We start from the raw sequence: 15458 nt of genomic DNA, 5'->3' as shown, positions 1-15458 counted from the left end.
CGCAATAGGCCAGTTACCCCACCTCCACCCTGTAGACCAGCCCCACCCTAGCTTAGACCCAGCCTCAGGGATCCAAGTGCAAATCTCTTCCAGGTTATTGGGGATTGGGGAAGAAGCATGGGGAGGAGTTTTAGAAGTGCAAAGCCAGATCGCAAATAGTTTTGTCCTAGCCCAGAATTTCCTATAATACCTCCATCTAAATGCCAATTAGGAAGCCAGAGCCACTAATCAAAAGGTGGTTTGAGTTGGTTTTGGGCAGATCCAGGAATCCAGTAAAAGGCAAGAACTTAGCTCACAGTCGTGATTCTCTCCTTGAGCAATTCCTTTAATTTGTGAAGTACATTGTATTTTTCAAAATGTTTTCACTTATGGTAACTCAAGTGAAATGAGCAACTCTTAGATGCAGGGAGATGAGATTATCGTCCACATTTGACAGGTGAGGAAGCTAAGGCTTCATGAGGTTGCTGAGGCTTCATGAGGTTGCTCAGCCTCATAATGCGATTAGGCGGCAGAGCCTGTCCTTAAACTCAGGTCTTTTCTCCTTTTTGGGGATTCAGCCTCTCTTTTTACCAGTCGAAGATGAGCAAAGTGACTCCTTTAACTGTGCAGTGTCCCTTGGGCTGTCTGCTGCCCCAACTCTCAAAGGAACTTAACCAAATACTATGGAGGAAGAGAGAATGGTGGAAACTGAATGAAGGGACAAAGCAAGGAGTTGAAGGCTAATACATTATGCATGAGCCCTTTAAGAAGGCTAAGAATCAAATAGTAAAACTAGAAGGAAGAAGGCTTATTGGCATGAAGGTCATAAAGTGAGGGCAAGAGGACGAGTGACAGGAGAGGAGTGACTGGGCCAATGCCAGTAAATGACAAGGCAATGGTAATGGCAGCATGGTGGGGACTGGTTGCAAGTCAGGTCAAGATCAGCCTTGTCCCCAGGGCAGGGACTGAGAACTAAAGCCAGGAAAGAAGCAGAAGGCCCAGGGCCACAGGCCCCAGAGAATTTTAGTGAATAAGGGGAGAATTCAGGAACTGCTTAGGAACCCTGAGAGAGGAAGGGCAGGGATATGGGCCGGGATCCAAAAATTCTACCATGCGACATCAGGAGAAACAAAACTATTTTTGCTATATTTATTTATCAATACCTTTCTCCTTGTTATTGTACAGCTCCCCATGGTCTGGCCTAAGAAACCTGGGTTACACATATTTGATCAGGACACAGTTTCCAATCATAAGGAGGTCACAGTGTAATGGGGAGATAGACATGAACACAACTATTTATAAAAGTGGGTGAGAAGTGCTGTAATAGAGAATGTGTGTGTCTATCTGTCTCTCTATCTACGCAAAATGCTGGGGAGGGCATCAAATTTTTAGTTATTTGCTAAATAACTTCAATCTGCTAATGCTGCTAAATTCCCTCTGTTATACCAAACTTTCAGTAAAGTCTACACCATCAACAATTTGTGGGAGTATTTTTGGGGAAAAGGCCTGTGTCTCTTCCTGGGTAGCTGTGGAACAGAGAGAAGAATCATGTGGCCGTGAGAGTTGAGATATGAATAAGACTGAGAGCTGAGTGGGTGCAAAAACTTGGAGCCAGAGGTGGCCAGAAGAAACATAAGCCCTCAGAGATGTCAGGGGCATCAGTGGGCTCTCTTAGGTCATGGGATGGGGGTCAAGTCAAGTTAAATTGAATCTCAAAGGAAAGATTGATCTCCAGCTGATTCTTGGGTCACATTTGCTTCACCTCCTTTAGAATCTTAAAGTTTCTGAGAGCCACTCCCTCAGTTTCCCAAAACTGACGTCAAGTTTTGTTGTGCCCATATCTCTCCCCACACCTCCCACTTCTAAATTCCTTTCTCTCTTTAAAACATTTTTTTTCTTTAGCATAACATTTAGAGTGGTATCATATTAAATAACACACAAAATTCTATGGCTTGAATAATGGTGTTTATTTTCTTTAAATACACTTAAATACGAAACAACAGACAGTAGTTCAGTAAACTCAAAACTACAAGCTGGACAGTAATCAGGAAATCAGTGCTGATCATACAAATCAAAATCTGCATAAGAAAGAATCAGAATAATTCACAAGAGATTTGCAATTAGCAAAGGACTTGGAGACTATGCAAATTGCCTCATCTGCTCTGAGTAATCAATCACAGGGTACCTGTCATTCCATGATGATCAAACCTTTTTCATCTACCAAAAAAATAAAAGGTTATGCAGGTTCCCTCCTCTCCATTCCCTGTAGTGTGGAGGCATCTTCAGTTAGAAAACATCTGTCAGTGAACCAGGTAATCCTCAGCTGGTGTTTAATGGAAGGTTGGTCTGGATTCACTGTGGTATTATGTAAAACAGATTTTTTTCTAACATCTGGAAAAAACAGTGACAGCAACTTGGCAAAGCAGCATGCTGTTTAAAATGACAAGATGAGGAACTTGGGAACAAAGTTGAATCAAGGATTTTCTCGACCATGGAGCCCATGGGCAGCCCTTTTCTCCTTTGGAAAGCGGCAATGCTTTGCACACGCTGGTTTTCCATTTGCACATGTTCTGGTGTGAAAGGGGCATCTGTCCTCACAGCTGTTGCAAAAGAAAATAAACATGAAAATTCAGGATCAAGGACTAAATTCAAAGGAATAACTCTGTTCTGATTTGATTAAGTTTTCAAAGTAAATTTTCAAGATATGTATTTAAAATGTCAATATAAAATCCTGAATGGTTATCCCACGTGGATTCCAAATCTATTAAAGCCCAATGGGTAACCTGTAAGTGTTCTATTCATCAATCAATTTCTTGCTATATAAATCCAGTGACATCTCTTTCCTCAAAGAAAAAACAAACAAACAACAAACATATATGGACATATATTGAGAGAGAAACTGAACCAAAGAGTCTGCTGATCTGAAACTCCCCCAAAATAATTGTTTAAATCTCATCAATTTAGTTTTTGCTTAAGATCCATAAGCCAACAATAGCAGGCAGGATTTTCTTGATTTCACAATTAATCATCACTCTGTATACTCTCATTTATTCGTTAGTTGCCAAACCTCTGTTGTACTATCAAAAAGGGACTTGAGCACTGAAAAAAAAATTGGCTTAATAAAGAATCTCACCGAATCAAAATGGCATTTTCATGAAATGTCAATGAGTCAAGTTAAGGCAAGAGTGAAAAAGCCATTCACCTGCAGGTGTCTGGGTGAAATATCTTGTGCTTCTGGCAGCAGCTCTCCAGACTCTCTCTGCATTCAATGCAACTGCAGTTTTCTGGGTGCTGGATGAGATCTCTGGGACAGGGTGTTTTACAGACACACTCGCAACGATCTTCATCAAACTTCATGTGCGGCCCACAGAGAGCCAGTTCCTGGAGATGAGAATGGTCTAAAGAGAAACAGAAGAGCATTGGTTGAATAGCTGTAGCATGGATAACATGATCACCAAAGTCGATTGTATACTTTACATCATTCTAAAATAAACTTGGATTCACGGAATCTCCTTGCCTGTAGATTTTTTTTTTTTTTTGGTGAGGAAGATTAGCCCTGAGCTAACATCTGTTACCAATCCTCCTCTTTTTGCTGAGGAAGACTGGTCCTGAGCTAACATCTGTGCCCATCTTCCTCTATTTTATATGTGGGACAGCCGCCACAGCATGGCTTGATAAGCAGTGCGTAGGTCCATGCCCAGGGTCCAAACCCGCGAACCCCAGGCTGCTGAAGCAGAGTGCATGAACTTAATCACTATGCCACCAGGCCAGCCCCCTTTCCTGTAGATTTTTCCCCCTTATCTTTTCACAGGGTGAAGGAGATTCACCTCTGCTTTCACAATACAAACACAGAATTCATGTGTTCTCTTAAGTTTGTGATAAAAATGTTATGAGCTGAATATTTTTGATAAGACTTTTTAGAAATTTTTAGGTTGGTGACTTGTTAAAAATGCAAAGTTTCACAACCAAATATTAGTAATAAAATATGGGCTGTCTAAGGATTATGAGTCTAGTCCTTCCCAGTTTTTAGGTGAAGATTAAAAGGAGAGAGAAACAGAAGTATTGGCACAGAAATACACCTCAGATCTTCCAGAATCTAGGTAAAAACAGTGATGTATTTTTTCACCTGCAGATAACAACACTGATATAAAAGATACAACAGTGATAATGAACTTAGATTCCACAGACATCTGTTGGAAGATACGTTGAGCTGAGGGAGAAGAGTCTGAGAAGTTTTTGACACGCTTAGCTGACAGATACTTCTTCTAGAAAGTGTACAAAGCAATTGGATAACCACTACTCCATGTCCAATTCTGATCATCAAGTCGAAATTCATTGCAAAAAATGGAAGAGATAGAAACTTTGGAGGAAATTGACTATGTCACCTTAGCATTCCTGAAGGTTTTGGAGGAAAGTACATGTTTAGTATCTTCCCCAAACCTGCTTCTCTCCCAGTTTGCCTCATTTAGGGAATGGCGCCATCACTCTTGACTTCCTGCCATATTGAATCTAATCACAATGTCCACCTAGTTCTGCCTCCCTGAATTTGTTCTTTCTTTTCCATCCTCACTGCCACCACCTCAATTCAGTTAATACCTAGTATTTTTTGTATAGCTGGCTATTGCTCATCTTGCCACCACGGTTTTACCCCTTCAATCCACTCTCCACAATATTATCAAATGGAAATCTAATCACATCACTCTACTGCTTTAAGTACCTTAAAAGATTCCCCTCTCTTTCACAATAAAAGCCAATTTTCCCACCAGGACATACAAGACCCTCCATGAATTGGACTCTACTCACCTCTCAGACTCATCTTCTGTCTCTCTCTCTCTCTCATATACCGTTTCCATTCATACCAAATTAGAGTACTTTTTGTTCCCCTGATATGCCAGGGTCTCTCAGCCCCATGATTTTGGCCTTGTGCTTCTCTCTGCTAGTTATCCTTTCCCCCTGATATCTTTCCCAACTTCTGCAAGTTTAGCCAAGTGCCCTTGCCCTGTGCATATTTCCTTATTGTCCTTTCTTGTACTGCTTACATTTGTCTGTTTATTTCTATATTTCCTTCACTAATTAAAAAATCCTAAAGGTTATAGGGACCAGTTCTCATTGTTCTGGCATAAAATAAGCACTTGATAAATGTTTGTTGAGTTTATTTGGTGTAATAAAATGGTCTTGAAGCAGGCCGCTGTATGGAGGAAATACATGAAGAATCCCATCCAGCATTCCAACACATTGGGTTAGACCCTATGTTCTTGCCAATATCTGACCATTAATAATATATCAAAATGGTAATCTCCTTTTGTCCAATCTCATAGTTTCAACTGCTCTTTGGCTGATGATCTTTGAGGGATCATGTGGAATGTTAGAAGGCTAGAACTGGGGAGATTCCATACCGGATTGTGCGAGGAGGAAAAAGGTGAGTTTTGTAAACCATATGCCAGCGAGGCAGATGTCACTTTGGGGCAAGATGAGAATAGATTGTTAAAGGATAGTTAAGAAGCTCTTAAAAGATTTGCATAAATCACTAGGTGGCAGTAGAGATTCATTCAGAACACTTCAAGCAAGACCAACTCCATTCTCGGACAGGTGGTTTAGGGAAACAGTCCACTAGGTGTTTGCTGAACTTCAGCAAGGTAGTTGGCAGAGGCTGGCCTCAATCTTTATAGGCAAGTTAAAAGTGACAGAGACTGGATGTAAGAGAACTGAGTGAAGCAGCAACTAGCTAAAGGTGGTACCTTGAAGTATTATACATTGATTTCAATCCTAAGGAGGTTGAGGATGGGATACTGATGTGTTCTGTTCTCGGCCTTGTTTCATTTATCATTTTTATCAATAAACTGATGGAATTTTTCCAAGTAAATTATTGAAGTTGTGAGTATCTTGAGGAATTTAAAATATAGAATCAGGACTCTTAATTTTGTTTTTTGGTATTTTTTTTAACAGTTTGGAGCAATGACCTGAATCAATCTAACAAGATAAAATTAAATTGGACTTGGATTTGGATTCACTAACCCAAATGTGCTGATTCAGGGAAGAGAAGTCATTGTAGAAAGGCAGTTGGCTTAATAGCCACATGTGTGAAAAAGGTACTTAGTGAATAGTAAGCTCAGTATATGTCATCAGTTTGTTGGAGCCACTGCAGAAGTGACCTTGAACTTGGCCCACGTTAATTGAATTATGGGAGATGAAAATTGGAAGTGATTGTGATCCAGGCTATCCTATGCCTCTCACTTTCATCACTGCTACAACTTCCGAAAAGGTCCCCCACTTCCTTTCCTGCCCCAGGCCAACCCATCCTCTTCTACACTGTCACTGGGTAGATTTTGTTAAAATTCTAATTGGTGCTATCACTGCTTGAACCAGTTGAGTGGCTTCCTTTTGCCCTTAGCATCACATCCAAGTTCTGGGACAAGGTTCACAAGGTCCTTCCACTCCGCCCCTGTGAACCTCTCCAGCCTCCTCTCTCACGGCTACCCAGCCCCCTCTCATTATGTTCCCACCAGTCGGAACTTCTTCCAGCACCCTGGACATGCTAAGTTCTCTCACCTCCAATCCTGAGCACTCATTTTTCCCCTGCTCAGGGCACTTCTCTCCTTCCCCACTTCTCTTCCCACCTTTGACACATGTGTGCACTGGCTAAGTCCCTCCCCAGGAATTACTTTAGTAGAAAGAAGCTGCCTCACCCAAGGTTACATCCCTCCCTGAGGCAGCCCATATCCAATGACCAGTCCATAGGACCCAACCCCTTTGCCTCGATTTGAGACATCCCCCCAAGGGCTGTCCCAGCTTCAGTTCCCCATAGGCTTGGTTGACACCTCTTAGCAATTGCAACACAGTTCAACTTCCCCCTCTGTGCAGTCCTGCCTCTCTCTCACCTTTTATGCATTGTACCTGCGTGCAAATTCCTGAATACAAATTTCTCTCTCAGAAGCTGTGTACAAGGGAAACCTCGACTAGAACAGCCTTTAAGCTCTAAGCTCTACATCTATTGCTTCCCACAATAACTTTCTAACACTATTAAAAATCAGTCACATGGAGAAAGAATTAGATTGATTTTACTCGGCTCTATGGGGTAAAACCTAAACTAATGAGTTGATGCTCTAGAGCTGGCCTGTCCAACATGGTAGCTATGGGCCACATTGAGCATGAAATGGCAAGTCCAAATTGAGGTGTGCTGTAAGTGTAAAATACACATTGGATTTCAAAGATTTAGCACAAAAAATAAGGATATCTCATTAATAAATTTTACATTGATTGCATGCTAAAATGATACTATTTTTGACATACTGGATTAAATAAAATATATTAAAATAAATTTCACCTGTTTCATTTCACCTTTTTAATAATGTAAATATTATAAAATGTAAGTTACAAATGTGACTCTCACTGTAATTCCATTGGACAGTACTGTTCTAGAAAGAGAGAGATTCAGGTTCAACATAGTTTACTAGCAACAGGAGCGTGTCCAGATAATTGAGCTGCCTTGCTGGGTGGTGAGTTTCCCCATGACTGATATAGATTCCAGCAGAGGATGGCTGAAGACTTGGTGGTAAGGATGTAGATGACAGTCAAGATCTGCATGGGTATATAAACCACATGAACTTTAAGTTTCCCTCAAACCCTGGCTTGAGCTTTCATGAAAACCTTTAGAAGGAAGTTGAGAAACAGAAGAATAGGAAGTAGGGTGTTATTTCCGGTTTCTAAGACAGATTCCTTAGAGTTTAATCCTTACTAGTCTTGCTTGTAGGTCATCGTTTAAAACAAGCAAGGTTCAAATTGCATGATTCCTATTTCTACAATTGCAATTTTTACAGTGGAATCATGTCAAGTTCTCTGGGAAATAAATAAAAAATGCATTCTTTTTCAGCCAAATATTCACCAAAAATCATAGCATTACGAGTTCTGAGCAGTGATGATAGCCTATCTCATTTGGTTCCCAACTCTCCTGAGTCCAATAGCTGTGTTTGCTTTTACTTTGCCCTAGTTTCAGAAAAAGTTTCCTCTTATCCCCCATTTTTTTCAAATTATTGGCATGTTTTCGTATGACACAGTTGAAAGAAACCAACAAGTCCAAAATTACTTTATGTTCCTGTGAGACTTTTATACCAATAAATTAGTAAAATGTGGTTGATTAAGTGTTTACTTCTGAAGTGGCTTTCATTAAAGGTTACCATCCCCTTTCAAATTCAATGTTTTAGGATGGTCTAATCACTTTGGGCTTTTCTTTAAGATTAAAAAGCAGAGTGATACATTGGTGGACTTATTATATAATTATAGCACAGAGGGCTCTGAAATCTGACAGCTTCTATCAGCCTTAGCTGTGTGACCTTGGGAAAATTACTAGGCATCTTGGTGTGTCTATTTTGTAATTGTAAAAAAAAGGGATAATAGCACATTAAAGGATTATTGTGAGGATTAAATGTTAATATACATAAAAGGCTTACAATATTGCCTGGTCAATAAACATTAGTTGCTATTGTTGTTATTTTTATTATTACTATTATTATTTCACTACTGCTATCATTACCTTCCATCCCAGCGAGTGGGTTCTCTTCCTGTAAAACACATTTACATTTGTTGCTATCCCACAGCATGTCAATAGGACAGAGTTTCTTGGAATGGGAACAGCTAGGAAAAGAAAACAATAAGCCAGATTTAAAAGCTTTCAAGGGCAATCATACCTTTGGAACATTTTTTTTAAATGTTGAATAAATTTCTGAGTGGAGAATAGTTAAGATTTTTAAGAAGTTTAATTCATATTTATGAACTGCATGTTATTAGATAGTAATTCTGTAAGTACAAATATTCTATTTGGAAACCTTTGGAAACTAAACTGTAATTTTGGAAAGTTATAATCTTTTTAAGAAGATTGGTGTTAAAATTGTGCAAATTAGCTGTCAACAGAGCTTATTTACCAAAAGTAAATATTGTTCTAACATAGCTCGTAAGCATTATCTTCTTTAGAATGGAGATAAGAACATTGGCCAGGACAGCAAAAACATCTTGAGGATAAATATTCCTTTTATACGAGCTTTCTTTTCTGCTTCAGAGAGATTGAGGCGTCTTCTCGGCTCAGTGTTAACTGACATATAACCACCAGCTCACTCCTTCACTTGCCACTCACACAATGTGTTTACCGCTTTACTTTTGCGAGATCTAAGTATCCAACTTAGTTACTTTATGTTTTCATTCAGTGTTTGTAATTTGCCCTTTATTTGTTTCTCTATATTAAATTCTTTTTTTTTTCCAAATCAATGATTCTTACCTTTGATTTCAGAACACTTAAGGGTGTCATAATTTGTCTCATAAAGAATCACAAAACACTCTCAAAAATTTCAAAGTTGAATTAATTTTAAGTCATTTTAATTTAAAATAAGAATCTTCCATTAGTTAATCTTAAGAGGAAGGGTTAGAAAATCTCCCAACTCAGATGCAAACAGTTTCGCCACTCCAATGATGCCAGGAACCTTTTTTCCCACTAATTTTGGGACTTAAATGTATAAACAGCCTGAAATGAGTTTTATTTAATGCTTGTTTTGGAATGAGACAACATGTGCCAAATTTGAGGCTGGAGTAGAGATTTACAACTGCATTAGACTATGCATATTAAAAACAAAGGTGTCTACAAGTAGACATGAGGAGTTTAAAACCACTGAGCTTTTTGGTCCTACTGCAATATACATCTAACACCTAATAAAAAAATATATTTGCCAAACAGTTATTACTAGTAGATCTGGGTTAGAAACTAAAAGATGAAGAACTTGAAGAGAAAGTGTTGACTCTATAATTAACTAAGTATTCTTTACACATAACTTTAGCAAAGACAAGAACAAGTATAATCGAGAAGAAATGCTTACTGATCTTCTTCTGGGATCTGGATGGATCTTCTGATAATAGAGTATGGATGGCTGGGAGCTGTTGGCAAGCACTTACAACCTGTATGGTTGGCAACTTTAACAGGCACCAATTCAGGTACTGATGTCAAAGGCACTGATATCTCAAAGAGCTAGAGTAGAGAAAGATAACCATAATACATATATATATTTTTTAAAATAATAATTTCTACAGTCTACATTTTTGCCTTTGTCCTTTATGGTAGTCACTTTAGCAAAGTTGTTCATTAAAAGAACTAATAAGGATAAGAGTTGGCATGATGGAAAGAACACTGGACCGGGAGTCAGGAGATTGGGGGCTTATCCAACTTTACCAAGTATTTAAGTTTGGTCAAAGCTCTTAACTTTTCAGTGTCACTGGTACCCTTATAAAAAGCACTGTTGGTCCTTGCTCCTGCTTTAAATCTGAGTGTAAATTGTAAAGATTAAATGAAATGATAGCTATGAAGTTTCTTTGATACCATGTTGAATAGATTATTGTTCAAAACTATTTCCTTATCCCTTCCCATACAATCTCCATTGAAGGAATAAAGTTTCCTGTTTCTTGACTTTGGACTTGGCCATGTGACTTACTTTGGCCAACAGAATGTTAGCAGACATGACACAGCACAAACTTGAACTGTGTGTGCTTTGTAGGGCTTGTTTTCTCACGTGTATGCTGTAGCCATGAGAAGAGCATGATCTGGCAGCCTTGCTGGTCCAAGGGATGAGAGACCCAGGGAACAGACCTGAACTCAATCTGCAGCTTGGAGTCAAGCCCAACTGAGCCCACTCTACACTAACTGTATCTCAGATACATGAGTAAGAATAACTCATTGTTGTGTGAAGCCACTGAGTTTTTGGCTGTCTATTATGCAGCATTACATAGTAATAGCTGACTGATACAGATCATTATGCCCAAACAAATAATTATAGGTAACACAAATATCATTTTTTCTGTTTCTATATGCCAGACCCTATTGTAAGCACTTTTATATTAATTTATTTACCCCTTATGACAACATTATGGGGTGGGCTTTTTATTATCCCCCACTCCACAGGTGAAGAAACAGATGTATAGAGAGGTTATATAAATTGCCTAAGGCCACATAGCTATTGATTGAAAGAGTGGAGATCTGAATCCAGGCAGTCTAGTCTAGACCCACAGGTGATACTCTTAAGACTATACCTGATTACTTTTCGGAATGAAATTGCTGTGACCAGAAGAAGGTGGGATCTTGGTAAGTAGAATTTAGAGAAATGTCAATTACTTTGCTTCTAGAGTGCATCTATGATGTACAGATGAATTTGAACTTGATTTTAATGTGCTGTCCATTTAATCACCAGTCCATGTAGTCCTTACTACATAGAGTATTCATTTATTGACTTTGTTTCTAAGATGTATTTCAAATAGTCCATAACTTTGGGATGAGAAGTAGTTTTCTAAAAACCACTATTAAAATGTTGAAATATGCATATTTGGAAAGAACAACTGCTGTACACTTACACTTAAGTACATTCTTTAAAACTAATCATTTGTTGAGTACAGCAGTCAAAATAAAGTACTCAACTATTAAGTGGAAACAATCCATTAAAGTTGTGTTTATTCTGACGTTTTGATATGTAATGGAACTTCCATGAGTCTGAGTAAGAGAGTGTTTTTTAGAGTGTTTACTTTGCATAAACTTCATCTTGCGAAATTTTTCAACTATGCTCTAGGGAATAACGTGGGGATGAACCAAAGCCTCTTACGTTGTGCAAGCTTTGTTTCTACTAACAGTTGATGCTTAGCCATAGTTGTATCATTTTTTTTCCTGATTGTCAAATAGTACAGGTCAGAATTTTCACAAGTTCCAAGATTCTCTAAAAGGATTTAGGAAAAGAAACTCTAGTTTAACAGGTTTTTAGGGGGTTGGGGAAACAAATTTAATGATAAGTTAACCTATTACCAAACAAATCAGTATTCCATTCTTTCTATCTAATTAAGATAATTACCTAACATGGATCTATTCAGTGCCCATGTGTTTTATTGTACTACCTGTTTTCACAGTCATGAGGAGAATAGATTGTATAGGCAAATATGACAATTAAACGAATATATCAACATGGATGAAGAATTTGCAACACAGAACCAAAAGGAATGTAGTTTGACTTACAGCTTTTTCTTTTTAATATATTTTCCTAAGTTTGTTATTACTGGTCTCCTATGCAACATTTACTGCATTTTACAACAATATGATAGTAATAGAAAGACTTATCTACTGAGCAAAAGGGATTTTATAAGATGGAGAAGGAATTATTTCTTTCATGGAGACTACAGAATTATTTTCAAAGGTCCTTTGTGCTGGATGTTTCCCGTTTGCCCCTCCAGAGACGCCGTTCTCTCTCTTTCCTTCCTCACTGGGCTCTGTGTCCCAGGATGCTGAGCTCCATGGACCGAATCTATAGGTCCTCTTGCCTGCCCCACCCCCTAACTCCCACTCCTTGCAGGTTAAGGGTTGGCAGTGGTTGCCACTCCCACTCAGCCAGCAAGTCCAGCAGCTCTCTTCTCCACTTTCTCTCCGGGTTCCTGTAACTCCTCCCTCCCCTTGCCTCTTCAGTCCAAGGGTGGGAACAGCTCCCCCTTTCTGCTAGCCTTGGGTGCTCCGCCAGCCCTTCCACCTTTGCCTAACCCTGCCCACACCCTTCATTAAACTCTTCTCAATCACTCCTTCGAACAACACAGAACCTAGTGAATACACAAGACACTGTCTTCATTCCTTTTAAGGTCTGTTCTAGTAACTTCCATATGATTTTCTGATTCTTGACATTATAGTATCAGAGAGACAGTAACTGATAAGAGTTCAGGCTCTGGAGTCCCACATATCTGGATCTGAATCCCAGCTCTGCCATAAGTTACCTCTCTGAGCCTCAGTTTCCTCACCTATAAAGGAAGACAGTAAGATACCCTTTTAACTGGTTTCAGGGAGTAAGGGAGATAAGGCCCACAAAACATTTAGCCCAGTGCTTGGCAACAAGCTTAATTGTAGCTGTCGACACTGTCATCATCAGGGCTTTGGAGAAGGCATGCTTGCTGACGGCCTCATACCTGTTTGGAAACGTACGAGGTGCTCGTGTTCATACAGATGAGGCTCTCTTCATTGCAGCAGCCGCCACATCGGAACACGTTCACACAGGGAGGCTTGAAGAACGTGTTGGTGCTCCTCCCCAGCTCGCTGGCGACCTCCACACACGTTTCTCTAGGGCTGCACTGGGTTCTTTGCCATTCCTCATCTATGACTGCACAGAGCAAGTTCATTGGGCCAGCAGAAGAAGTGGCCCTGACACGCGTTGGCATGTGTGCCCAGGTTATGCTGAACACAGTCATTTTCACATTTGTAGTGCTTGTTTATTTTACTAGATGGATATTTTTTTGCCAGTCCTTTAACCAAAGATTGTTTTCAGAAAAACTAAAAACCAAATCTGTGCTCCTTCCCATTTATACAATACCTTTGTAGAATATAATTTTATTTTCCTTTGGTGAAGAACACCATGTCCTGTATGTAACTACATTGGGTACATCTGGAGAAGCTGGCTAACGAGGAAGTAAATGGAAGCATGTAAAGAAATAACGTGTGTTATTTATTAAGCAATTTACAGGACACAGCTGGATAGCATTTCTTCTACTTGAAGCCAGGTGTGGGTAGGTTTTAGCACCATCAAGAAATACGTTTCTGTTGGTTGCTTAAGTAACTATAGTAGGATTCAAACCTGGCAAACACATGAATGGACATTTAAGTGGAAATAATCTTTCCTCAAGTCAGAGTTTTCTCATTTGCAAGTGCCCAATACTGATGTTTATGTAAAATGATGAAATAAGCCTGCTCATTTTGATGGAAGGAGCAATATTCTGGCCATTCTAGCTAATTTGAGGGAAACAAGAAAAAGAGACAAGTCTCTGGGAATAAAAAGATTACATACATTCTTGTAAAACAGTACTTACTTTTCTCTCATAGTTTATTTTTTTAATTAGATTTTGACACTTTGATACTTAACATTGTATAGCCTTTCTAGGGATGTTTTTAGAAAATGATTCAATTTTATGATAAAGACAACATTTAAAGACTTTCTTTTAGCTTGCCATGGAACTGTAGAGTTTATGATATGTGTTGGGTGTGGTGGTGAAAGCCTCTTGTGGTAGGCAGCTTCTAAACTGACCCTCAGTGATGCCCACCTCCTGGTGTTCACACACTTGTGTAATCCCCTCCTCTGTGTGTGAGCTAGACCTAGTGACTCGCTTCTTATGAAGAGAATACAGCAGAAGTGATAAGATTTCACTTGCATGATTAGGTTAAAAAAGACTCTGACTTCTGTTTTGTTAGCAGTCTCTGTCTCTTGCTGGTACTCTCTCTTTCTCTTGCCTTCTCGGCTTTCAGGCTTTGATGAAGCAAGCTGCCATGCTGCAAAGGTCCACATCGCAGGAAACTGAGGGTGGCCTCTGGCCAACAGCCAATGACAAACTGGGACCCTCAGTCCAACAGCCTGTGAGGAACTGAGTCCTGCCAACAACCATTGAGTGAAATTGGAAGCACATCCTGCCCCAATTGAACCTTGAGATGCTGCCAGTGGCCCAAGCTGACACCTTGACTGCAGCCCCCTGAGAGACCCTGAAGGAGAGACATGCATCTAGGCCATGTCTGCATTTCTGATCCACAGAAACTGTGAGATAAAAAATGTTTTAAGCAGCTAAGTTTTGGGGTAATGTGTTATGCAGCAATAGATAAACTCTTCTGCATTTTCACCCCATCTTCAAAAATTTGTATTGGTCTCTCTCCAGATTATTCTGAATTCCCATATATGTGAACATGTTTCCACTAGAAGGGATAGACAGAACTTCTGTTGAAGTATACAGATATGACATAATTGTTGGAGATCTGACCCTAGTCTCTAAATTATTCCTTTAAAACATCTTTTCCATTCTCTGTATTTTAAGTCAGAGAAAGACAAATACATTATGATTTCACTCATATGTGGAAAATAAATAAACACCTAGATGAGGAGAACAGATTAGTGGTTACCAGAGGGAAAGGGGGTGAGGGAGGGCAAAAGGGGTAAAGGGGCACATATATATGGTGATGGATAAAAACTGGATTGTTGGTGGTGAACACGATGCAGTCTATACAGAAACTGAAACATAGTGATATATAGCTGAAATTTACACAATATTGTAAGCCAATGTGACCTCAATAAAATAATTTTTTTAAAAAGAAAAAAGAAAGAAAGAAAAAAAAGCATCTTTTTCCTTTTTCCCCATTAATCTCAATTTTCCCCATATGTTGCTTCTTCAATCACTGAAAATACAAAATACAAGATATTTGGCTGGCTCAGAAACATTGCATACACTACACAATTTGCCTAAACTTTGTTTTTCGTAATAAAATCTTCTATCCTAAGAAACTTTTTTAAATTTCTGATTATGAATATTTATACAAAGAGCCTGAAGGCTGTAAACATGAGAGATAAACTACTCAATTAGGTATTAATATGGGTATTATTTAATTCACTATTATTAATCATGAGTCCTGGAAAAAACAAGTAATTAACTTGTGAAAATATTCCTTGTTT

At 39.1% G+C, this 15458-nt stretch overlaps 1 protein-coding gene across 1 annotated transcript in view; it reads right to left on the bottom strand.

The window, feature by feature from the left end:
- Window positions 1–1928: 1928 nt before the first annotated feature.
- VEGFD (vascular endothelial growth factor D) overlaps window positions 1929–15458 on the bottom strand; it is a 34593-nt gene continuing 21063 nt past the window's right edge. Inside the window, exons 3-7 of the mRNA XM_004435146.3 lie at window positions 12943–13133; window positions 9840–9988; window positions 8510–8610; window positions 3182–3377; window positions 1929–2579 (exon numbers count right to left, since the gene is read on the bottom strand). Of these exons, the coding sequence (XP_004435203.1) occupies window positions 2453–2579; window positions 3182–3377; window positions 8510–8610; window positions 9840–9988; window positions 12943–13133 (764 nt within the window). The 3' untranslated portion in view covers window positions 1929–2452. The remainder of the gene's footprint in view (window positions 2580–3181; window positions 3378–8509; window positions 8611–9839; window positions 9989–12942; window positions 13134–15458) is intronic.

Source organism: Ceratotherium simum, chromosome X (assembly GCF_057802395.1).
Source record: "Ceratotherium simum simum isolate JZ-2026a chromosome X, ASM5780239v1, whole genome shotgun sequence".
Lineage (NCBI taxonomy): Eukaryota > Metazoa > Chordata > Mammalia > Perissodactyla > Rhinocerotidae > Ceratotherium > Ceratotherium simum.
This window is presented reverse-complemented; position numbering and strand designations above follow the sequence as displayed.